At 34.5% G+C, this 25,121-nt stretch overlaps 2 protein-coding genes across 3 annotated transcripts; both read right to left on the bottom strand.

Moving 5' to 3' along the window:
* Positions 1-545: 545 nt before the first annotated feature.
* On the bottom strand, positions 546-7,601 carry LOC131955711 (peptidylprolyl isomerase domain and WD repeat-containing protein 1). The gene is made up of 17 exons (XM_059319934.1): positions 7,458-7,601; positions 5,839-5,941; positions 5,434-5,537; positions 5,168-5,263; positions 4,909-4,996; positions 4,555-4,660; positions 4,250-4,393; positions 3,872-3,946; positions 3,696-3,776; positions 3,325-3,418; positions 3,108-3,161; positions 2,532-2,772; positions 2,217-2,283; positions 2,022-2,104; positions 1,688-1,800; positions 1,246-1,397; positions 546-871 (listed from the first exon to the last, which is right to left on the bottom strand). The coding sequence occupies exons 1-17, from the start codon at positions 7,588-7,590 to the stop codon at positions 728-730; spliced, it is 1,878 nt and encodes a 625-aa protein (XP_059175917.1). The 5' UTR covers positions 7,591-7,601; the 3' UTR covers positions 546-727.
* A 6,818-nt stretch (positions 7,602-14,419) lies between these two features.
* LOC131955713 (sterol carrier protein 2) lies at positions 14,420-24,066 on the bottom strand. Of its 2 annotated transcripts, none has more exons than XM_059319937.1 (8): positions 23,867-24,066; positions 18,778-18,894; positions 18,192-18,419; positions 17,397-17,668; positions 16,927-17,100; positions 16,697-16,825; positions 16,042-16,243; positions 14,420-15,274 (listed from the first exon to the last, which is right to left on the bottom strand). In XM_059319937.1, the coding sequence occupies exons 2-8, from the start codon at positions 18,878-18,880 to the stop codon at positions 15,111-15,113; spliced, it is 1,272 nt and encodes a 423-aa protein (XP_059175920.1). In that variant the 5' UTR covers positions 18,881-18,894; positions 23,867-24,066; the 3' UTR covers positions 14,420-15,110. The 2 variants fall into 2 exon arrangements, with proteins under 2 accessions (XP_059175920.1, XP_059175919.1); XM_059319936.1 differs by having other exon boundaries at positions 23,913-24,066.
* Between the last annotated feature and the right edge of the window lie 1,055 nt (positions 24,067-25,121).

Genomic DNA, 25,121 nt, shown 5'->3' with positions numbered 1-25,121 from the left:
TTTAAGAACAGTTAACTAAACAAAAAGTAGGTTGGGTGACTTTTTAAAAATACTCTTTAATTGAACAGTTTACATTTTCATCAAGATTACATTATCTTGAAGTTTAATCAACAGTTCATTGCCATTTTCGCAAGTACATTTTAAGTTACATTTACAGGCTAACCTGGCTTTATCAATCTAATTAAGTTGTGATTTAGTGTGCTAAAAAGACTGATTAAGAATAGAAGTCAGAATTTGTTTATCAAGGGATGTAATAAGACATCTTTGATGTGATTCTACGAACATGATCAGATAGCTTGTACTTTATGTAGAATTGATGCATAAAAGCAGTGTCAATACCAGATGTGTAATACTATTTACATGACTTGTAATATGACATTCAATGATTAGATGCTTAGCAATCTCAATGAGCACCCTCTATATTTGTTGAGTGAAGTCATGTTGCAAATGTTCACAAACACATTCATTTAACTCAATTTCATACCTCATACCCAGTTGTGTAAGAATATAAAGCAACCAACATAAATAAAAACAAAAAAATTTGACATGGCACCTATTATAAAAATGATTTTTTTATTCAACATTGGAAATACTTTGTCAGATGTTTTTATTTTTTTGTATTTACCAATTTTGAATGGTAATGTTCCATGTAAAAGTATTTACAAAAATGTGTAGTATATTGATACAGAAACAAGAACTTCAGACACAGCAACAAAATTGTCAGGGACTATTTAATGGTGATGCTAATGATTCTTATGTCATCATAAGGCTTATCCGTTTTAGGGTTGACTTTAACATTGCTGATGGTCTGAACCACTTCCATGCCTTTAACAACACGACCAAACACTGTGTGTTTGTTGTCCAGCCAGGGCTGTGGGAATAGAAAAATAACAACTGTAAGAACAAATGGTGCTGAAATGTTTAAATTTCAATTGGGATGAATTGATGATGTGGATAAATTGTGATCATGACACAATAGGTGAGAAATTCTACAATTTCCTATAAAATATAAAAGTGTAGCTCCAAATTTTTATTAATGTTAACTTTTTATTATAGCATGAAAAAATTAAGCACGCAAGTTCTAGAGAGCAGATCTGTTTCTGGTGTAGCTGCTTATAAAAGAATAGTGTGGTCAGTATAATTCTTAACTGACTTAATTGGCAATTGTTCAGGTTAAGACTGCACATTGCTGCACTCTAAAAGATGTTTTTTTTTTAAACTGAGTTAATGCCCTTAATTACTCACAGTTGGAACCACTGTGATGAAAAACTGAGATCCATTAGTTCCTGGTCCAGCATTGGCCATGCTCAACGTGTAAGGTCTGTCATGACGCAAGTTGGGATGAAATTCATCTTCAAATTCACCACCCCATATAGACTCACCACCAGTTCCGTTGCCTAGAGAGAAACATTTTGTAAAATGAGCTTTTGTATTTTTTGTAGCATGAAAACTACTGTTGGAATCAATGTCAGAAGTAAAACAAAGTAAATTATGAGTTTAAGATTCAATTAAAAATAGTTTTAAAATTAAATAATCAAGTAATTCAATCAATGTTATGGCAATACCAAAATAAATCTATGATAGAATCAATAATTTTATTTTATTACAATGAGAAATCAATCCTGTGAGAGCTAACAAATTCTATTCCATAAAGTAAATTTAAAAATCAAACACTTGTTTTTCTCACCTAAGGGGTCTCCAGTCTGAATCATGAAACCTTTGATGACTCGGTGAAACAAATGATTGTTGAAGTAACCATTGCGAGCGTGCACACAGAAATTTTCTGCTGTTTTTGGGCATCTGTCAGAACAAAAACAAAACATTTAGCCTTACTTTATCTTATGGGACAGTGTGGTCACATGGTAGAACAAATGACTGCGGTTCAAGTCCGTAGAACGTAAAGGTGGCTGGGCAGAGAGCTGGCAACATTTTTAATGCCTTATAAAACACATTCATACAAAATAACTCAAGAAGGTCAGAAATGTTCAATATATTTACTTAAAATAATGCAAAGGACTTACTCTTTGGCAAAAATTTTACAGTGAATGTCTCCTTGTGTGGTGTGAATAACACAGTTCTCTGAAACCCGCATGTATGAGGCATCCTGTAAATTACAAGCAGAAAATTCAACAAAACTTCTTGACAGGCCAGCTTTAAGATGGAAACTAAAGTGAGGGTAATCAGTTTTCTGAACACAATTTGTTAACATGACAAACCTGGGTGGCTGCAATAATTTCTTCTTTTGATGGTTTTTCATTGAACACATCTCTTTCACTGTCAGCACTACAACAAAAAGTTTAAAACATCAGTCAGTTACATTAAATGATAAAGTAAAATAAAAACAATTTCTTAATCCTCATCTACAACTAACTTATTAAATGATTTTTTTATTTTAGCTATAATTATCAATATTTCAAAATTGCCTCTACCACTTTTTTTTTCTCTAGATTTTTAGTAACTTAAGTGAAACAATTACAAAAATGTTTACAAAATAAACAGTAATTTATCAATAGTTTTAGAAACATCCCTACCTTCTTGAATCATCAGGCTCTCTCCTACTGAACAAAAAAAACCTGGGCTTTTTATACGCTGTACACACCAGTATTGGATCAACGAAAACGTTCTTCAGAATGGGGTTATCAGAGGCTGCCATTTCAGCGTCGATGGGCTGAGTGGTTTTCCCTGCACCCTGAAACAAGCCCAGGTGGAGAAATCTGATGTTCTCCGATTTACCCAGCCATCTGACACATGTGTTGGTGTGAAGGTTTATCACTGCAAACAAATTTTTAAAAGAAAATTTAATACTTACCTTAAACAAAAAAATAGGTTGTTTTTATTGACTATTACTGAGATTTTAATAAAATAAGAGTATTTTTTTTAAATATAAATTAAATAAATATATAAATATATATAAAAATTTTATACTTAAAATAAGGTAGTTTTTTTTTAAATATTTGAAAAAAAAGTATGGTACTATGTCTGAGAGTGAATCTAATGAAATACAAGGCAAAGCTGAGTGAAGTAATTTACAATTATTATGAAGGTCTCTTTATTGGTAACTATTTCAATTGTTTAATCGGTATAAGAGATCAAATCAAAGGACTCACCTTTGATTCCCAACATAGTTGCATATAACAAAAAATATCCACTCTCATCAAAAACTGAAATTTAAGTAGAAAATAAGTTGAGCTGTATAAACATTTACTTAAAGAAAATTAAATTTGAGACTAAAATATTTATTTTAAAATCACCTTAAAATAAGAAAAAAAGGACTTAAAATCAATAAGTCAATATTTAAACCTATTGTATTTAACTTTGCATTACCTAGGTTGCACTCATGATAGGTTGGGGATTTTTCTAAATCTTTTTCAACCGCCACTCTCCTGCTGAATTCCATATTAGGAATCTGTTGTTTTTGCTGAAATAAAATGAGTTATTAGACTTTTATTTTATTTTTAAATTTAAACATTTGGTTTAAGAAAAAGAATAAGCCTTATGGAAACAAATCTTTAATAAACACGTAAAATTAGTGTTAACAAACAAATGGTAAAATGTTAGCCTCCTAACATTATTCTTTCAGCCATGACAAGTTTGCAAAACAATATTTTTAAAATGCTGTTGCTTTACCCAAGACAAAATACCATTATTTATTGTATTGATCCTCATTAACAATTGATAAGCCAAGAGTAATTTACCTGCTGTAGTTCTGTAAACTGTTTAATCGACTCATCTAAAACTTTCCATAACTTTCCGGTCAAAACTTTATAAATACGAATCTGTAAAAAGTATTGCACGTTAATAATGTTAGTGGGATTTTCATTCAGATGATGTACTTAGTGTTGTGCTAACTTTCTAAACAAACAAAACTTACTTTTCTGTCAGTGGCTAAAACTGCCATGAGTTGACCATTAGGTGAAAATGTTACAGATAATGGTTCACATTTGCACTGGAGAGGGAAAATATACAGTATATTATCACATAAGAAATACTTTCTTTTCTAAAACAGAACCTTACATTTATTAACAAAGAGTTTTAAGAATACTTCATTATCACTGATATTCACAAACTCTTCTGATAACATTTGATCAACATATTATTATTGAAATTAGCTTTTTGGTAAATGTATAAATTGTAGCTGCTAAATAACTAGATAAAACCCAAAAATTAGTTGAGACATAACTTATATAACTAGGAAACAAAATTTGTTAACCAATGATCTCTTTATAGCCTTTTAACATTTAGCACTTACCTTTATAAAATCATACAAATCAGTGTCAGTTTTAAACTCCCACTTGAGATTTCTAGGAAAGCCGTAGTCATTTTTAGGACCAGACCAGTATTCAACCATGCCTTTTTTATCCGTAGAAACAGCAAACTCAAGAATATGGTTATACTGAAATTCCATTACAAAAGATGTGTTTCAAAATATAGAACTGCATACAAAAATGTAAGAATTCACCACTAAGAAGATTTTTAAAATTGTAAATTATTAATTATTAGCTAAAAATATATTAGGCAAAACTATTAGAAATATTTTTTTCAAACAATATTTACATGTATAAGAACAACAGGAGCAAAGTGAAGTTTTTCCAAAACATGAAGTGGTGTACTTGTCCCTCGTCCATCATAAATGTAAATTTTTGGAGTGTCTTTTTCTGATCTGTGAAATTATTCAATGAAGTTGACCATTTAATTAGATATCAAAGAATAAAACGATGGCTGGAATGAAATAGCAGTAAGCATTTTATCTATTTCAAGAGATTACTTATAAAATACAATAAAAAAATAATTCTATACAGGAAAGTACGGGTCCTTGTTTATTTTTAAAATATCTGCAATGAAAAAACACTACTACAGTAAAGAAGTTTTTTTTTGGTAGTGTTTTTACGTAATGTGAAATGTCATTACACTGCAAGTGTTGATACTGGGTCCCCAGCTTTGTACAACCAGCCAGCACATCCAGGATAAAAACCCAGTTTTAACATGTTGATCATATCTGTAGATAGTATAAATCAAGATAAGTAAAAAATCATGTCAGTTTAAAGATTTTTATGAATGGACAATAGAGCATTTGATTAATAAGTGTCAAAAAGGCTAGTTATAAAATAACTAGTTGCTAGTGATGATTTTTCCCCACTTACTTAATGCAACATTAAATATATCTTACCAAAGTTGAGTACATCAAAGACCTTAGCATTTTTGTCAGATGAAACAGTTGCACAGAGTTCACCATTAGCTGACATTGCCAGATCTTCCACTGTGCCTGTTTTAAAAAAAATATAACCAGTTGAGCATTTTATTTCATACTAAAAAATGCTTTATTCTAATAATTAAGATAAATAATAATAAAATTAAATCTATAGTAAAGCTAAGTTTTACATAGCTTTATTTTATCTTTAAAACAGAATGTAGTTAGAGTGTTGTTTCTTTTACCTAGATGACTCCGAAAGTGTTTGACAAATTCAATACCAGACTCGACTGATTTTTTCCAAAACTTTACATGGCCATCACAGCTGGCGGTGATTATAAACCCAGTTCTGTGTTTAAAAGCAAAGTTAAATTTTAGACCAAAACTAACATGTTAATACAAGTAAAATTGAGATATCGCTCAAATAAAGACATTTGTTTTATTTTTAAGTTAAAGCTGTATAAAAGTTACTTCAGTAAAAGAAAAAGGCAGTCTCATAGCTTTAATTGCCTTGTAATTCTTTTTTAAAACTGGGTAAGACATTTTTTGTTTCAAATTTAAAAAAAAAAAACATATGCTATAAAGAGGAGTTTATATTTTAATTGAATACAATCATTATTTTTTTTAAAGAAAAAAATGTGCTAACTTACTTGCTGACAGCTACATGGTTGATTACATCTCTATGCATGTAACTTTTCTCATAGTATTCTGCGCAGGGAAGACTGTCTAAATATACTTGCTCAAATGCCAAGGCTAAAATAATGATTGGAAATGTCTATATTATGTGAAATTTAATGCAGTTGAAGGTCTAACCTCTATTTTAATAATAACAACGTGTCAGTCATTTTAGTATTTGAGGTGTGGGAAGCTTGGTGCTTGAGTTCAAGTGTCATTAAGTTTTACTACAAATTCTCAAGTTAAAAAAAAAAGAAAACAATTCTTAAGCTTATCAAGTACTGTAACTAAAGAAACAAAAACAGCTGCTACTAAACATGTATTTTAAGCCAAAAATTGGTTCAAAAAGATGAATTTAGTAATAAAATCCAAATGATTTACCTAACCACAGTGGCTTACAAAATGGAATAGGGACTGAATTGGGATATTGTTAACAGTAGAATAGTACATTAGTTTCAGAGTATAGGGTTAATAATTAGTTATGGTTAACTTTGTAAGTGATGTAAGCTTATAGTTTATGGACAAACTGTAAGAGGTAAACACAACTAAAAATGGCCACTATTGTGAAATAGATATGATTATAAACTTAGATTTAGCAAATCAGAGTAAATAATTTCAAATTGTAATGTGTGTAAAATTAAGGCTTTCGGGTATATTATTCACACAGGCTGGTTTGAAATCAAAGTGGTATTTTAGAGTTATCAGTTATTTGATCAGAAATACAAGAATACATATAGTTGGCTTACTAAAGCGTCGCTTGAGAGACAACGAAATTAGATAAAAAGTACACCTGACAATTCTCAAATAACAGACTTAAATAGAAACGGGTAGTTTGATTTCTAAAATTGACGATGGCTTCATAATCATTAGTTTTATCCCTCTACCATATAATGAAAGTGAAACTGGTTGCCACTTTAGTAATGCTCTTCTACTCTTCTAAGTATGAGTAAAAAAACGGCAGTTATTTTGAGCGAAGTGTCTACTCGGAAGAAGATTTTTTCTCCCCAACATCTCCATTTAGTCGGCAAAAGATAGTTCTGCGCATGCGCAGTGACCTATGGATAGGGTTAGGGCTAGAATGAGGGTTAGGATTAGGGATAGGGTTAGGGATAGGATTAGGGCTAGGGTTAGGGATAGGATTAGGGCTAGGGTTAGGGTTAGGGATAGGATTAGGGATAGGGTTAAGGATAGGATTAGGGTTGGTGTTAGGGTTCTGCGGTTGTAAACACACGCATGCGCAGTACCATCGAAAACATTGCCGCTAAGGCAAGTCGTAGTTTCTCTCCATTGCGCATGCATATCGCATGCGTATCTTATTCCGACTAGAATTGGATTATTTAGAGAGCCATTTCTTTGAGAAATTTCTGAAATGATAATTCCTGAACTGGACATAGCATACTCATCATAGCTCATTTATCATATGATAATCAGCATTTAAGACTAACGAGTGTGAAAAAAATTCTGTACTGCTGGTACTCATGTACTGGTACTGTGGCAGCGTTCATGTTGTCAATAGCCCTGAGGCTGAGCTGAGGGGAAAACAGTAGCTAAGCCACAAGGTTGCATTAATCATTTAAGTTTGAATAGAACATACTTTTGCGTTTTTTAGTCTTGGCAGCTTCGTTAGGACTTGGTCCAACCCAACCATCATCACTGTCATTATTATCTTCATTAGATTTGTCTTTTCCTTCGTCTGCATCTCGTTTTCCTTTTGGTTTGTCTGCCATTTTGAAAACTTTGCTTGTTATTAAACTTTCAATGCACAAGAGCTACTAAATATCGACCGGTGTCGCAGTCAGGATTGCATCAAATTCAAATTTCAAATTTATTCAAACAACGGTTACAATTGTAGGCACAAAGGCCTTTTTTCACATTGGCCGTTTAAACAAATAAAGCAATTCAATAACACATAGCAGTAACACATAGCACTGAAAATGTGGAATAAAGAAACAATGGTACATAGCTATCATACATAATGAGATAAAAAAGAGAATATAATAGATGAATGAGAAATGTTACAATGAGTCAGTTAGGTCATTAAATAATTTTAGTTTTAATTTAGATTTGAATATATTTTCAGATCTAGATAGCTTTATTTTATTAGGAAGATTGTTCCACAAATTAGAACCAGAGTAGGCGAAGCTATGTTTTTGGAAAAAGGTTGAATAAGGGAATGGTAAATTGAGACGACGATTTAATTTTATGTTAAAAGAAAATAGATCTGATAAGTAAGAGGGGGCTGTTTCGTGGAATATTTTATATAAGAAAATTGATTTAGTATATATTATCTTTTTATTTAATGGAAGTATTTTAGTTGTAAGAAAAGAATCCATACTACTAGACAAGCCAGTAACCAGTTTTATAGCCCTTTTTTGTAAAGAAAGAAGAGGACGCTGCTTAGATATAAAGCTGCCGCTCCACACTACAGAAGCATAATCCAACCTGGATTGAATAAAAGCCTCATAAAAAACCAGCCTGCTCCTATAGTTGAGAAAGTTCTTTATCCTTGCTAACTGAAAGGTTGTCTTTAATAAGGACATTCTTAGAAAATGAATATGGTCAGACCAAGTGAGGTTGTGATCTATAAACAATCCTAGGCATTTGTAACTGTCTACCTGTTCAATGTTTGAATTGTCTATAGTAATGTTTAATGCGGTGGATGGAAGACGAAGGCGTTTCTGATGAGTTGTAATAAACATTGACTTGGTTTTATCGGGGTGAAGTTTCATTTTGTTAAATTTTGTCCAAGTTGCAAGCTGATTGGCACATGTTTGAAGTTTGTAACTGAGTGACTCAGCACTGTCTGCAAAGACATGCAAAGAAGTATCATCAGCGAACATCTCGCACTGACCAGCGTCAATATGTAATGGAAGATCATTAATGTATAAAGAAAAAAGTAAAGGACCTAAGATTGAGCCCTGTGGAACCCCTATATTAACATATTTCTGTGAAGAGATGGTATTAAGGTGAAACACGCGTTGAGATCGGTTAGATAAAAAGGAGTGAAGTAACCTAACTGTAAAGTCGTGGAATTTGTATGGAATTAGTTTTTTAAGAAGTATGGCGTGATCAATAGAATCAAAGGCTTTTCTGAAATCGACAAACAGCGAGCCACAGAGTAGGTTTTTGTTAATATTTATAAGCCAGTTTTCATTCATCTTAATCAGAGCAGTGTGACAAGAATGAAACTTTCTAAACCCAGACTGATTACTATGGAAAAGCTTGAACTTTTCTAGGTAATATGAAATGCATTTGTTTATATGTATTTCTAGTGGCTTGGAGAGGGAAGAAAGTATAGAAATTGGCCTGTAGTTATTAGCATCTTGGATGTTACCTTTTTTGTGTAGTGGTATAACCTTTGCATGCTTAAAATGTGTCGGGTAATAATGCTTGGCAATACAGAGGTTATAGACATAGGTTAAAACTTCGGAAATTATTGGAGCTGAAATCTTCAATACATTATTAGAAATATCATCAAACGAAGTTGTTGAAGACGGTTTAAGAGATCTTAGGCTAACATAAACTTCATGAACAGTGAGAAGCGGAATGATCAGCTCTGTCCTACCACGGTGAGCAGAATTACAAAAATTTTTAAGCTCCTCACTGATTGTGTAATCAGCATCTGTGTTGAGCGCTACAGATGATATAAAATGATTGTTAAAGTCATCAGCAGATATCTGGCAATGTCCAGCTGTATTACATGTGCGTTTTTTTCTAATTATTTGATTTATAGCAGTCCAGATAGATTTGGAATTAGGTTTGCCTGACAGCAGCTTATTAAAATACTCTTTCTTCGACCTACGCACAAGCAGTTTGACATAATTTCGCTGCCTACAAAAGTCCTCAGAAGTTCCATGACGTTTAAGCCAGTCTCTTTTATTAATTGCAGATTCGATATTGTTGTTAAACCAAGAAGGTTTGTATGTAGTCTTAACTCTTTTAGAGATTTTAGGAATATGTTTATCATATATAGTATAGAAAATACGCAGCCATTCAGAAATGGCAAGATCGGGACAATTATAATTGTATACATTGCAGAAGGGGGCAGCCAATAAATCCGAAAGAAAAAGATTTTCATTAAATTTTCTAAAAGAGCGATAACTTATAGTTATGTGTTGCCGCGAAGGTACACATAATCTTTTTGTCGAAAAAGTACAGCAAACAGGGAAGTGATCACTAACACCACAAGAGGGAACACAGACCTCTATTAGGTTGCAGTCAGGTGATGCGTATATGTGGTCAATTATTGTACTAGATTTATCATTTACCCTGGTAGCCGTGTGCACAAATTGTTTAAGATTCAAAGAATCAATAATATCTTGCCAATATCCTTGAGGTTTTAATAAATTTATATTAAAATCTCCCAATATGATATATTCATTGTTAGTAGATAAAACGGTATCCATCATGGAGCAAAAACGATCATACCAATCCATGTTTTCACAGGGATTTCTATAAAGGAAGCAAATTAAAATTGCCGGATGGTGTTTGCTTTTTTCGAGTTCAATCCAAATACATTCTATATTGTCCGTTGACAGATCCATCCTGTACTTGAAACGAATTGAGGAGTGGACATAGACACAAAGGCCAGTTTCTTTGTGTAAGGATGGGTCTCGGCGTATTAGGTTATAATCAGAGACGGATATCTCAACATCATTTATAAAAGATTGTAATCGAGTTTCAGAGAAACCAAAGATATGGAAAGGATTGTTGGAATTGTTTAAAATTTTTAGAACTTCATGGTGTTTATTAAATATGTGGAAAATATTTAAATGACCCAATTTTAGCCCACATTGTGAGGGCCAGGATGATGAAAATAGACAATGCATAAAGATAATAAAATATCAATGAATAAGAGATGTTATAAACAAAAATCAATATAATGAACTAATTAAACAGAATCAATATAATTGTCTTACAATTACACGCTTTGTCATCCAATAAACAAACACTCGCTGCTCTTCACACTGCCTACACTATAATTAAAATAGTACAGTGAGCTAAACTAGTAAATAGTAAGTGAAAAAAGTTAGGTTCCGGGAAGGCGCTTAAGCGACAACATTAGAGCTTGATGAAGCAACAAAGGGCTAAAGCCCATTAAGTGATGTAAGCCTGGGCTAGAGTTCAATTGATCTGAAGATATTGTTGGAAGCAAATCAACAGTCGAAACCAAATCAGACGTTGTACCTTTTACGTTTGAAAGTTGCACATGGTCTTTATCTGTTAAGCTGACGGCTCTTTGGGGATACTTTATATTTTTAGCAAGAATGCTGCTTCCAATTTTAGTCAAATGAATACTGTCACTGTACAAGCGTTGTCTCGGGGCTCCTGACTTCGCAGTGAAAAAAGGTGTATTGTTTATAAAACAGTATTTATAACTAATGCAGAAAGACTGTAAAAATCTATTATTTATATCTATCAACTGCCTACCCTTGCCCCGACATGGGGGTACGATGGATGAAAATCGGATTGTTGCGTTGGGAAATTTGTGAGTGATACTTCTCACAATGTCTAGCATATTCGCTTGTGACAGCCTGACGTTTGATAGACTGTCGTTGACACCACAATGTAAGGTTACAGTTGTGGTATTAGAGTCACGTGATCGGCTACTAATAATGTCCCTAATTTTTTCAAAATTTGCCCCAGGCAGCGCTATTACCGATACACGCTCGTAATGATCCGTGGCCATTATATCAGGATGGAGACCTTTAAGTGTAGAGTCACCAAGGATCAGATGGTGTTTCGTTGTTTGGTTGGTGTAGGGGGCGGCGACATGTTGTGTGCTATCTCTATTAGTGGCATAGTGAGTAGAGCGTTGGACAACAGGGACATGAACAGCCTTGACCGTTGGGACGCTGTATTGTGTAGAATTGCTTTTAGTTCGTGGTCGTTGCAGGGTGCTGGGACTCGAATGTTCCGATGGTTTGATTCGCGCTCTGTCATCACGTTGCGTAATTTTAACAGGGATTGGGAACGGAGCTTCTTGCATGATGCCTGCCGATGTGATTTTTGTATCATTTATTAGTTGTTGTTGATTATCCTCACATGTTGAGGTGGATATTGTGCTGCAAGAGGGATTCTTGGTTGTGAGGAGTTTCTTTAGTGACGCAGAAATATTTTCTTGATCAATCAAACGTTTCTTAAGGTTAACGTGTATATCTTTGCAGCTATGCACTTCATTAGATAGTCTCTTGACTTCATCCCTTAAGACAGCGTTTTCGACTCGGAGTTGTTCTAGTTGGCTGTTAAACAGCAATTTCTCCGCTTTAAAAGCTTTTTTAACACAGGTGATCTCGTTAAGAATAAACGATCTTAAGTTATTATCCAGTTGTGTGGTTTGAAGAAATGATATTTTTGGACTAAGCAAATCAGTTGGTTGAGATAGGTTTGATGAAAATGTATAGTTATTTATAGGTGTTACACAATCTAACGGATTGGTATTGATCGTATCCTCTGCACATTGATTGTCACTGTTGGAAGCAGACATAATCATGGGCGGTGAAATGGGTAGCTCCAATACTCTGGGTGGGGACAGTGAAGGTGGTGGTGACAGTGATAGTGGCGGCGACATGGGTAGAGGCATGTCGACAGCTTTGTCTGTTGTAATTAGGTTATTTAGAATACAGCAAAATTCCGAATCCACCCAAACAGACACAACGTTAGATTTTCCCTGTACCATAATTTTGCTATTCGTGTGGTACAGATGGACAGATAGCCCTGGTAATTTATAAATATCTTCAACATTGGCGCCATCATCATCCCTTCTTTCCTCAACAACACCAGCATATTTAGTTTTGAAGATTCTTTTTACTTTTTCATAGCTAATTGAGTTTCTAAAGGCAACGATAACGCATTGTCCTCCATCTTTCTTTTGAAAATGAATATCATCCGCTGCACAAATGTTAGCAATCTTTTTTGATATCGCTTTTTCTTTATTTAAACGATACTTCTTAGCTCTGCTGCTTCTGGTGACAACACCAGTCCCTAACATTTTCACTCACCAGTAAAATTAAAATATCATGCTGACATCAGTAGAAATAGATGAAAAAGAAAACGAATCATCAGTAGATCTACAACAACTAAGAATATAGATATCCGGTTACATTTTAACAATGGATGAGACAATAATATAAAAACTTAAAATATCACAATAAGAACCGGCTAGTAAATTAGTATTAAACTACATTCTCAACCCTAATGGATGAGTAGTACTTCCCTTAGATTTATTTGGATTAAATAGTGAATAAAAACACTAAAAACTATGAAAGAAAGTTGACATCAATTCCGGAAGTAAACAAGTTGACGCCATTAAAGATATTAGCACCCTTGCCTTTGACTAAGATCACTCTTGACTAATTATACTAATAATGACTATGCAACAAATATATTCAGTCGGTAACCAAGCAGTTTAGTAGGACTAGAATGTTGCAATCTGAATTTTTTAAAAACTTAGTTTTTATACCATTATTCTAGATCAGGAGTCTCCAAACTACGGCCCGCGGGCCGGATGCGGCCCGCGAAGTCCTCTCATCCGGCCCGCTGAGATCTTTTTGTCCAAGGAAAAATCGTTTGTTGGTGATGGCTGAGGAACTTTGCCCAGAAAAATCAAAGACATGCCTGGAAGAAACTGACCCCCGAACTGAAATTTGATAGTTAGTGCGGCCCTCGGACTGAAAAGTTTGGAGACCCCTGTAGATCTATGGGCCTAGCTATTAGAGAAAAGCTCTTCACCTAAGAAAAAATTTGATATTTGCAAATATAATGACCTGAATAAATAAAGGGCTGTCCATTGGTGACACACATGTGAATGGGCATGTATTTTGTTTTTTCTCAGAACTAGTGTGACATGTTGGCTTACATTAGCAGAGTAAATTAACAATGTTTTAGGGAAGGAGGGTAGAACTTGGTGACATTCTATGGAGCAGGATTCTAGCTTGTGATGTCAGTGATGTGTTAATGATGGAGAGGAAAAATTGTATACAACTTAATAACAAAACATATGCACAGCTTTAAGCTAGTCCATTGTGTGTTATATAGAGATCACTCAAAATACTATTTTAAAGTTGTGCAGGAGTCTTGGAATACTACATTATGCAGTACATTATCACAGGCACCTATAGTAATACTAATTTTACAAAATTAACAACCTCTCACCATGCATTGGAAGTATTTATGTTTGGCCAAATCAGTGAAACATCTTGTATGTGAAGGTGAGATAATGACTTCTTGGTTAAAATACTGGTCATTTCAGGTTTTTGACTAAAGAAAAATCCACTTTGTTATTGTGACACGAAATACCACATAAAAGGTAGCAGACTCAGTGTGGTCTCAAAATCTCTTTGCTTTTTATAACTAGTTGAAGACTCTATTTCCTATGGATGGACTATTTACCTAAGTCATCTTCGACTTTGTCCAAAAGTAAATAAATTTATAGCAAAGAAAACCTAAGAAATAAAATGGAGTCTGTAAATCAGGATAGGCTGTTAGTCATGATAACTAATAGTATAATGTATTAACTATTTAGTACTGACAAAAAAGCTTGCAAAAAAATTTAAAGCAATGGGGTTCATTGTATTTTAATTAAGAAAGTCAAAGTTCTCTACAGCTCCAATGTTTTTACTTATTTTCCTAATGTTCTTAAAATTGATTCATATATGGGTAACATGGCAATATAACAAAATTCCAAAAACAAAATGTCATCTACATATATCAAAAACTCATAAAATCAATTAGCATGACATGGATTTTAGTTAAATTTAAGAAGTACTTAGTCCTATAAATTAATCTAATCACAATGTAAACATGACAGCTGATCTTAGCAATTATAAAAACTAATGTAACTGTTAAAGAAAATTGTAAATTCTATGTATTCTTTCTAAATACATTTAAATGTAACATGAGTTTATAATTTCTAAATTCATTTGAATGTAACATGATTTTATAATTTCTAAAAGTACAATTTAAAATTCTGATCCTAATATATCTTAAAAACAAAATTTTGAAATAGTTTTTAATATTTGCACATAAACAATAAATCAAAAAATAGAATGGCACTCATAGTAAGAATGTTAAAAAAAATCAATGTGATTTTGAGATTTTAAAATTGATTCAAACCAAGTTATACATTTGGCCTGAATGTATGTAAAATTTAAAACAATCATTCAGCACACTCACAGCCTTATTAGTTTATACAATTTAGCAAAAGGCAAAAAATTAACACATAACATGAAACAGCTTGGTTTTTAAATCAAAGCTTTGCTGTAGTTTCCATTCTGTTTTTACCATACATTGTGACAACCGCTGCTCCACCTATCCCATAATTATGCTGCAATGCTATTTTAGCACCTTCAACTTGTCTTTTGCCCGCTTCACCACGAAGCTGCCACACTAGTTCAGCACACTGGGCCAGCCCTGCCATGGTACACAAACAAAAATATTTTATAAGCAGAATATAAAAAGAATACTTCCTAGATATTTACTGTAATAAATTGTTATCATCTATTTACCATTTTCTAGGCTGCTAACCCAAAAGTATTGAGTTCAAATATGGGTCTAAGTCAGTAGAATGTCCCTGAGTCCACCCAGCTCTCATGGGTATTTAACTTATGTTAGGGAAAGTAAAGCTGGCTGGGTAAATTGCTGACTGCACTTCCCCTTTAAATGCCGAGGTCAAGAAACACAAACTCTACTACATCTGCCTTATGGATTGCTAGTTCTAAATAAGAATCTTTTGTTTTTTATATACCACAAAAAAACTCAACAGAATCTTATTTACTATTGTATATGCTTCCTGAAGTCATTTTATCCAACACATGTCAATTTTAACCATTAGTAGGCCTGAGAGTTTTTTTAGACTTGAAGGGCAAAGGAAGTACAGTACATCTAAGTTGTTTTTTAACACTATTTGTTTGAAGGGATTGTGTGGTCAGCAATATATAATCCCAGGCTCAAGTAAGATACCCATTGGAACTGGTTGACCTAATTTCAATTGTCCCATGAAGTTGGGTTCGAAACAGAATGTCAATTTACACAAACTAGTTATGCTAGTAATCTAGTGTTCTTCAGCTTGATTATTATGTCCAACATATTTTAACAATTAAATCACTTCTGCAGCTGCATTAATTAATTAATTAACTTTATAGGTAAACAATTATAATTACACCTGTGTGTTAACGAACCTGTTGCGCCAATTGGATGACCTTTGGCTTCAAGACCTCCAGATGGATTAACAACCCACTTTTTGTTGAGGTACAACAATTCCCCTCCATCTTTATTGCTTCTCCACTCCGAGTTCTTGACCATGTTTACACCCTGCCCTGGTGGACACAGACCCAGAGCCTCATACATGAAGAGCTCATTGCAAGAAAAACAATCGTGCACCTGATAAAAAAATATCCATTAGTAAGTAATTAGCTTTAATATAGTGTTAAGACTAATACTGGCTAAACAATGATTGATAATCATAGTGAAAGCTTCTTTAAGACAGGCATATAATCAAAAAAAATTTAATAAATCAGTAAATCAAGGGTAAAGGAAAACAAGTAGGGTTTTTGTGTATTTAAATTCTCTCCGCAATGTAAGCATTCCATAAATACTAAGTATCTAGCTGGGGGGGGGGGGGGGGGAGAAGAAGAGGAGAGAAAAGAAAAAAAAAAGAATCAACAGAAAGGGGAGGTAACTTGCTACTCTGATAGGATTTCAATTATAGTTATAAAGCTCATAGCTCTCTAAAATTTTCAAGCTAAAAGTGTGCTGATTTTTTAAAAATTTCTCAAAGCTAATTGACACCTTGATCTATAGTACCAAAACCTGTGTGTAAAAAGTAAGATGTACCTCTAAGACATCCACATCATCTGGTTTCAGGCCAGTCTCGGCATAACATTTTTCTGCTGCTAGTTTTGCCATGGAGAAGCCAGATAATTCAATAAAAGACTTTTCAAAAGAAGATGGAAGATCTGTCACCTGCAACATAGAAATAATATTTATCTTTAAGTTTAAGTAATAAAAAAAAATTTCTTGCTAAGACTACGAACATTAATAAACAAAAAATACATTTTACCAACCATGTTTTGGGCTAATATTTCTACTGCCTTGTCTTGCAAGTTGTTTCTTGTCATGTACTCTTCACTGCACACAATAGCAGCTGCACTGCCATCTGCTGTTGCAGAACTCATCCCAAATGTAATGGGTGGAAACAGCATTGATTTGGTAGCAATTGCTTCCTTACTCATTAAATTCTTTATTGAAAATAATAACAAAGAATGAATGGTTTGTTAATTCTGCAGATCATTATATACATATTTAGAAAGTGTATATATATATATATATATATACATAGTTTTATTATAATTTTTTATTTATAACAACTGGAGTAGTATTTTAGACACATTTGATTTAAAATAAGATTATAATTATTAATGTATAGCATAAACTGAAGTTTAAAAAATTATTACACTATTTAGAAAACATAACAAAACAATTGTTTTAAAAAATTATGAATAAAATAAACAGACATTAGAAAATTCTTAAATACCTGAAAGGATGCTCTGGGATTGTTTGTCCCTTGTTTTCTATTCTTGAAAGCAATGTCAACTAAGGTGTCAGTCAATTTTGTTGGATATTTGTTCTCATATTCCCTTGCAGCATAGGCAAACAGTTTGATGACATCTGATGTAAACTGATTTACTTTAGGGTTGATAAGTTCTCTATCACCCCCTAAACTGACCATCTGCTCCATGTGCTTGGACACTGGTGACACACGATCTGTGTATTTTTCACTAAGTCCACTCTCCATTTTCTCAAACCCTTTTTAAAAAGAATAAATTTTTGGCTTATAATTTTTTAGCCGACATGTGAAATAGTCAAAATGAAAATTATGCAAAATTTTAGTGTAACAAAAATTGTTAATACCAATCTATCTTCAGAACGATCACCCAAAAATATTAAATGATAATATTGATTAGCCATTTACACATAAATTATCAAATTCAAATTGAAGTTCACTGTGAAAGCATACCACTGACCATCATGTGAAAAGCTTATCACTGACTATCATGTGAAAACCTGACCACTGACCATCATGTGAAAAACTAACCAATGACCATCATGTGAAAAGCTTACCACTGACCATCATGTGAAAAGCTTACCACTGACCATCATGTGAAAACCTGACCACTGACCATCATGTGAAAAGCTTACCACTGACCATCATGTGAAAAACTAACCAATGACCATCATGTGAAAAGCTTACCATTGACCATCATGTGAAAAGCTTACCACTGACCATCATGACCAAAGCTGACCACTGACCATCACTTGAAGCACTTACCTACAGCCATGACACAATCCTCCACTCCACTCATGACCAATCTTCTTGCCAGCATCAGCGCAGAAGATCCAGACGAACAATTGTTGTTCACATTGTAAACAGGTACCCCAGTCAGCCCTAGCTCATAGACAGCTCTCTGTCCACAGGTTGGTTCGCCATAGCAGTAGCTGGCAACAACAGCTTTAATATCTTTGTATTGCCTTCGTGCATCTTGTAATGCAAGCTGACCTAACAAGCATTAAAGGTTTACTGTAAAAATGGCCTGCAACAACATCATACAAAATAAATTTTAGAAAGAATTACAATAAAACTTTAACAAGCACAAAACAGCTTTCTTATCATGGTAGCAAGAGAAATGGTTAAAGTAAGGGAGATTACCAAGCATTGGTTAAGTATATAAGAAGATTAGGAATGTGTACAATAATTGATTATGCTTATTAAAAAAGGTACTAAATTGCAATAATTATGTCGCTATAATTTAAGATTTAAGTATAGACTTTTCATAAATGTTCACATAATATGTACAAAACGCAATATTGTAACAATTATAGAGTATTTGAAGATTTGAAGTTTGTTTTTTCCAAACCTGCTTCACGTGCCATATCTGGGTAATCCCATTTTTTAGTCAATGGTCGGACAAAGCTGGTCATTCCAACTCCTATAATGTATGTACGACTGCTCAACGCCATGTTTATCTGTTAACCTAGAAGGAGTACACACTTATTTTTTTAAAAAAGCTCATACACTAGCACTGTATTATTAAACACTCAATTGCTAATTCATACCAAAAGCCTTAATGGTTTTTGGCTAAAATATCATCTTAAATTTATACTCAAATTTTATAGGGAAATACTCAATTTATAGAAATGTGTTAACATTAATGGCCTGTAGGAATAATTGACATTATGTCACTAAAATCAAATAACATATTATACTTTACTCTAGTGGAAAATATTAATTAAGAGTAATTTTAAGGTGAATTAGCATGTATGTTTTAATTAGATATTAATAATATTAATTGCTATTTTTACTCTAGGGAATGAGACTTTTCCTTTCTTCATACAAATATGCTCACAATCACGTCACAGTGAGAAGAAATTACAATTAGCCCTACACAATTTAAATTGTTTTTACAAAAAAGTAAAGTCACCCTTTTATAACAGTATATTACAGAATAACAGTAAAAATCAATGTTGTGATTTTAAAATGACACCTTTATAGAAGCAAGCATTTGATGCAGGGGCGGAACTACAGTGCCGCCAGACCCCGCAATGCGGGGGGGGGGGGCCCAGACCGATTGGGGGCCCAAAAATCCTGGCTAAATTATTACAAATTTATTTTTATTTTTTAAATTTAATTTTAAAAAAATAGGTGGATGTCGAGTTATCTTTCTTCTACAGTTACAAACAAACACGATAGTCGGCAAACGTCTTTGAGAAAAATGCACAGACTATTGCTCGAGAGACCGCCAGACATATAGACAACTTCAAAGACGCAGCCTACCGTTCTTTTTTAGTGGCGTCGATTAGGAGAACAAAAAAGCTTTGAAAATCGGGCTGGGGAAATGGTGCGGCGACTATCCTGGTCTTCTAGACGACCGGAAAAAAGTCGGCACTATTGATGTAGATGTTCATCGGCGCTTTCTTGTCCCCTTCCCTTGAACCTTCCCAACTCTCTACCCTCCCCCCATCCCCCTAACCTCTACCCCTCACCACACCCTTACTCTTACAATAAGATGTAATGCATAGATTAACGAACCGTTTATGAACTACTGAACTGTAAACTGACCAATTCTGCACATTTTGTTAAAGACACTAGTCAGTAGTTGTTCATTTACCTGATGAAGTATTTCGTTGACGAATCTATTTCACACAACAAGGAAGGTAAGACTCGTCTTTATATTATTAATCGTTTTATAATTAGTACACGTATTAATGGAACATTAGTTATTAACACTAAATACATTAAAGTTAAAATTTTTTAGGATACAATGATCTAGCTTTTAAGCCTAAAAACAACCAAAAGATCTATACAGGGGCGGAACTACAGTGCCCCCAGACCCCGCAATGCGGGTAGGGGGGGGGGGGGGCAGGCCGTTTAGGGGCCCACTGCTGACCATAATTAGTATTTTTTTTAATTTTGAATTTAATTTTCGTGCATTTTTGCCTTGTTATTCAGTTTGTAAAAGAAAAACACTGTAGCTGCGGTACGATTATCTTTATTTTACAGTCACTATACCACGCTCTTCAGCAAAAAAAAAATAAAATCCAGTACACAAAATACAGTGTAAAATATAGGCAACGCTTCAAATTTGAATGACACATTTGACTCGTTGCTCCCCTTTGATAGCTAAATAGAGGACACGTAACTGTTTGACCGATCCTCCAAAGTGTACTGTGGCGGATGGGGCAGGGGATGGGGATAACATTTCTTTTTATTTATAGTTGTATTTTTTAACCATCGTCAAGGCCGAGTTCTATTTCCCCACGCTGTCGCCGGCAAAATTCTTTTTAAAAAAAAAACAAAGACCATAGCACGAGAAGCCGCTACATATGAAGTGGCTTTAATGATGCGCGGTTCTTCTTTGCGGCATTAGTTAGGGACCCGCCGAAATCCATTGAACATTTTTCAATGTTAATATGTGTTAGTGATAGTGGTTGAATTTGTATTCTGTACTATCTTGTATCCTACAAATAATAAAAAAGAATATAATACTAGAAACTTCATTTTTATATACGTTTACTTGTTTTTTACTTTTACAAGAAATATCATAGTAAACTTTTAAGGCCTATACTTGGAATTATCTCCCCTGAGTAAGTTTTACAATGGGCGATGGTACATAGGCGCTTTGTTGTCTCTTTCAAGATTTTTCCCGAGCCGACCCCCATCCCATCCCTCTTTTTTAGCCTCGCAAGTATCGAGTAGATCAATGTATCGTTTATGAACTACTTCCTAACCGTACGATTCACCACTTTAGCACATTTTGTCAGACACTAGACAGCACTAGTCAACAGATATTAATTTGCTTGCATACTATTAGTATTAGGCACATCTAATTCACAAAACAGGGAAGGTAAGATTATTTTTTATATAATTATTTAGAAATTAATTAGAACGTTTAGAATTAATTGAACATTATGATATAATTAATAGTCAATTACTATTTATAAATGACGTTATTGAGGTGGGGGTGTGTGAGGGTCTGGCTTTTTGTTAGTCGTTAAAAAATGTGACGTCATTTGTGGATTTCCCCCCCCCCCCTAAATCAGAAGGTTATCCGACGCGTGAGCTGGCCACATACAGTTGTACATGTGAAAAACATGTTTCTGTCTATTTTGCATTACTGCATCATTTACCCAATCGCCATGAAAACTTTGGAAGCTGTTGAGGACAGCCACGCAAAGGTTTCTGTCATAGGCTAACATTTGTTTACATATTGGAGTGGGGACGCCCAACGGAAATATGTGATTTAGCGCCCCTAGATCTTGCATAAGCGGATGAGGTTACTACTTGAAATCACCGGCGACAGTGTCATCCTGAGCGCATCACATATGAGCAGGTTGGCCCCCACAGACAGTCGTTTAAAAGTTCCCACAACACTAGGAATAAGTCTCGCTACTACACTCGATGACTAAATCTAATCAAGTGTTGCACCAATGTTTCTTCCAGACTGCCGGAAGAAACAATATGTCGCGCCCATCCCCTGTGCAGTAATGTAACCAGTGTTTCTTCCAGACTTTTTTCTCCCGGGGGGGGGGGGGGGGGGGGCACTTGAAATTTTCGGGGGGGGGGGGGGGGGGGGGGGGGCGGTAGACTTTCTTCGGGGGGGGGGGGGGGGGGCGGACACTGTTAAAAGTATATATTTTCTATATAAAGTATATAAATTTCATTTCGTTCGGGGGGGGGTGGGGGGCGGTAAAAAATTTTCGGGCGGGCTTGGCCCCACCGAAGAGATGCCTGGAAGAAACTCTGAATGTAACCGGTAGCTCCCAAAAGCCCCGTGACTCCCCTGACACCTGGGCCGTCGCTGAAGGACTTACAGCATGCCTTGTCGTGTCTAGTTGGTAGAAATGAACTGCCGAAATTGTTAATATTTAATTCAACTTCTGGTAAACAGTGCACACGTCTAAAAATACACGGTTGGTAACGTTTTGATAAAAGCCTCTTAAAAATCATCGTCAGTTTAGTGTGTTGGGCTAGATTTAGAGAGTCGGTGTTTCTCACTTCGAAAACTTAATGGGGCCATATATATATATATATATATATATATATATATATATATATATATATATATATATATATATATATATATATATATATATATTATATATATATATATATATATTATATATATATATATATATATATATATATATATATATATATATATATATAGGGGCCCAAAAAAAAATTCTGCGGGGGGGCCTTTTTTTTCTAGTTCCGCCACTGATTTGATGGATTTGAACCTGAGACACTAAGTCCAACTAAAGTCCTAGCACTGTTTAGTACTAATTTAGCCTTAATTTTAAATACAATTAGATTATTATTAAATTAGATTTACTACTACTCACTACTCATCACTAAAACGTGGTGAGGGGTGGAAGCAGGCGTTGTGACTGAAATAGCAATGTAAACAGAAAGTGTTATTTCAACGCCAAGGGTAGACAAAGGTACAGAATATAGTCCAAGTTAAGACAGAACAGACAGACCCGACGGGTTCCGAACCTACCACTCCACACGGCACCGAATCACCTCGCCTTCCATGCATCAAGTCAGACGTGTAACCGATTCTGCCAATCAGCTCTGGTAGAGCTCTATTTTAGGGGCCTACTTTTACTATTTATAAATAATTAGGCCCTAGTTATTATTTATTACTTATTTCAATATTATTAATTTTTATTATTTAGGCCTAGGCTCCTAGAATCTATGTAATATTAAATATTAAAGTTTAAAGCCCTAGGCTAAAGGCTTCTATTAAACTCTAAAGTCTAAAACTATATTAACTACTATATTAATATATTAGTATTAGGCCTAATTAGTAATTAGTAATTACTATTTATTGTTTATTTACTTATATTTAGTAATAGGCCTATTGGTAATCTATCGTTTTGGGTACGTAAAATCGCCCGCGGCTAGTAATGTACGAAAAAGTTACCTCATTGTCAAGGCTTTAATAGAAGTATATTTTGATATATTTGTGTCAAATATTATAGATAAATGAATAAATAACCTAAATCAATAGCTAAATATATCAATATAGGCAAGAAATTAACTTTTAACAGCAGTGTTTGCGAGCAGGATTTCCTATATAAACAGCAGCCATTTGTAAAATAGAGTTGCCTTCCCCTGATCTCGCGCTATAAATTAACAAAGAAAGAACTTAAACAAGATGGCTGCTAGAGTAAATGAGCATGGTTGCATCTGTTGGAAACATCGCTAGTATTCATTTATTATTGAAAAGTTTTAATTCAATTGTTTGAAAACAGGTACATAAATGAAACAAGGAAACATTTTTGTATTTTTCAAAACACAAATCCTCCTCAAAATGTGAAATAATTATTAAAATTTAAGGAGTCACCTGTTTTTCACATTACTAGTCGCGGGCGATTTTACGTACCCAAAACGATAGATTACCGGCCTATTTAGTATTATTATTATAGTCTATTGTGACGTACACCTAGTACATAGAATTCATAGATCTAGTCTAGATCTAGGTAATACCAATACACCCTCCTTTGTTATTGTTTGTGTGCAGGTTATGAATGTGTAGATTAGTAGATCCAACTGTACTACTGGCTGACACTTCTCTACACTACACTTTGCACAGACTTCGGTTCAATGTGCATCCTAATCGTAATCGAAGTTCAAAGTTGATAAAAACATTTGGGTTCAAAGTTGACGAGGTCAAGCGTATAACTACGCGTGTATGCGTTTTGAGTTGCCACATAGGAATGCTAAAGCGAGAGTCGGATTTTGATTTTTTTTTTCGACTTTTGTAAGAGCGGAAAAAAAAACTTCGCAATAAGTGAGTAGGCCCCCATATTATAGGCTATATTTTGTATGTTCTGATAAAATTACCTATAAGTATTAGTAGGCCTATAGCCTACAGCTCGCAAATGTAAACGCGGTGTACCAATTTATTTTGTTAAGTTCCCTCGGGGGTCGTCCATAAATGACGTCACACTCGTAGGGGGGAGGGTCCGTAATTTTGTGACGGTGTGTGATGAGGGCAGAGTTTCTTCCAGGCATCTCTTCGGGGGGGCGAAGCCCCCCCCCCCCCCGAAAAATTTTTACCGCCCCCCCCCCCCCCACCCCGAACGAAATGAAATTTATATAATTTATATAGAAAATATATACTTTTAACAGTGTCCGCCCCCCCCCCCCCGAAAAAAGTTTACCGCCCCCCCCCCCCCCGAAGATTTCAAGTGCCCCCCCCCCCGGAGAAAAAAGTCTGGAAGAAACACTGGATGAGGGGGAGGAGGGGGGGGGGGTTCAGATGGTGTGACGTCACACTTTTGCATTATAAAAAAGCAATGTTAGAAAACGAATGTTAGACGTTATTTCGCGTTTTAGAAAACTGTTTTAAAAAATTGTAATAGGAATTGATTAAAATACTCTATTTTGACAGAGTTCAGACAAGATTTTGGAAAAATATCGATTTTTAAAAAAAATATTCAACTGCAATATTTGAGGGGGGGGGGGGGTTGTAGGTTGAGGTGTGACGTCATTTTAGGGGGGTGGGGTCTGGCTTTTTGTGACGTGTGATGGAGGTGAGGGGGGAGGTAAAAATCGTCAAAAAAAGCGTGACGTCATTTATGGATGACCCCTCGGCTTTCGAACCTGACGGTCAATGGCGCAAGTGAAGTAGTTTTTCTGTGACCTCAGCATATGCGTGGTCAGCATTATGACCCGCCGTCTTTACTTTCCCTC

This window comes from Physella acuta, unplaced genomic scaffold, assembly GCF_028476545.2.
Source record: "Physella acuta isolate Inbredline_101_S28 unplaced genomic scaffold, ASM2847654v3 ptg001096l, whole genome shotgun sequence".
Taxonomy (NCBI): domain Eukaryota; kingdom Metazoa; phylum Mollusca; class Gastropoda; family Physidae; genus Physella; species Physella acuta.
Note: the sequence above shows the minus strand (reverse complement) of the source record. Positions and strands in the feature narration are given on the sequence as shown.

Excerpts from the sequence above, each read along its gene's own strand:
- LOC131955711 (XM_059319934.1), bottom strand. The coding sequence starts at position 7,590 with ATGGCAGACAAACCAAAAGGAAAACGAGATGCAGACGAAGGAAAAGAC. Across the intron at positions 3,947-4,249 it reads ATTTGTATGATTTTATAAAG|TGCAAATGTGAACCATTATC; the intron begins GTAAGTGCTAAA and ends TTCCCTCTCCAG. Across the intron at positions 3,419-3,695 it reads AGTTTACAGAACTACAGCAG|CAAAAACAACAGATTCCTAA; the intron begins GTAAATTACTCT and ends ATTTTATTTCAG.
- LOC131955713 (XM_059319937.1), bottom strand. The coding sequence starts at position 18,880 with ATGGCGTTGAGCAGTCGTACATACATTATAGGAGTTGGAATGACCAGC. Across the intron at positions 18,420-18,777 it reads AGATATGGCACGTGAAGCAG|GTCAGCTTGCATTACAAGAT; the intron begins GTTTGGAAAAAA and ends AATGCTTGTTAG. Across the intron at positions 17,669-18,191 it reads GGATTGTGTCATGGCTGTAG|GGTTTGAGAAAATGGAGAGT; the intron begins GTAAGTGCTTCA and ends CTTTTTAAAAAG.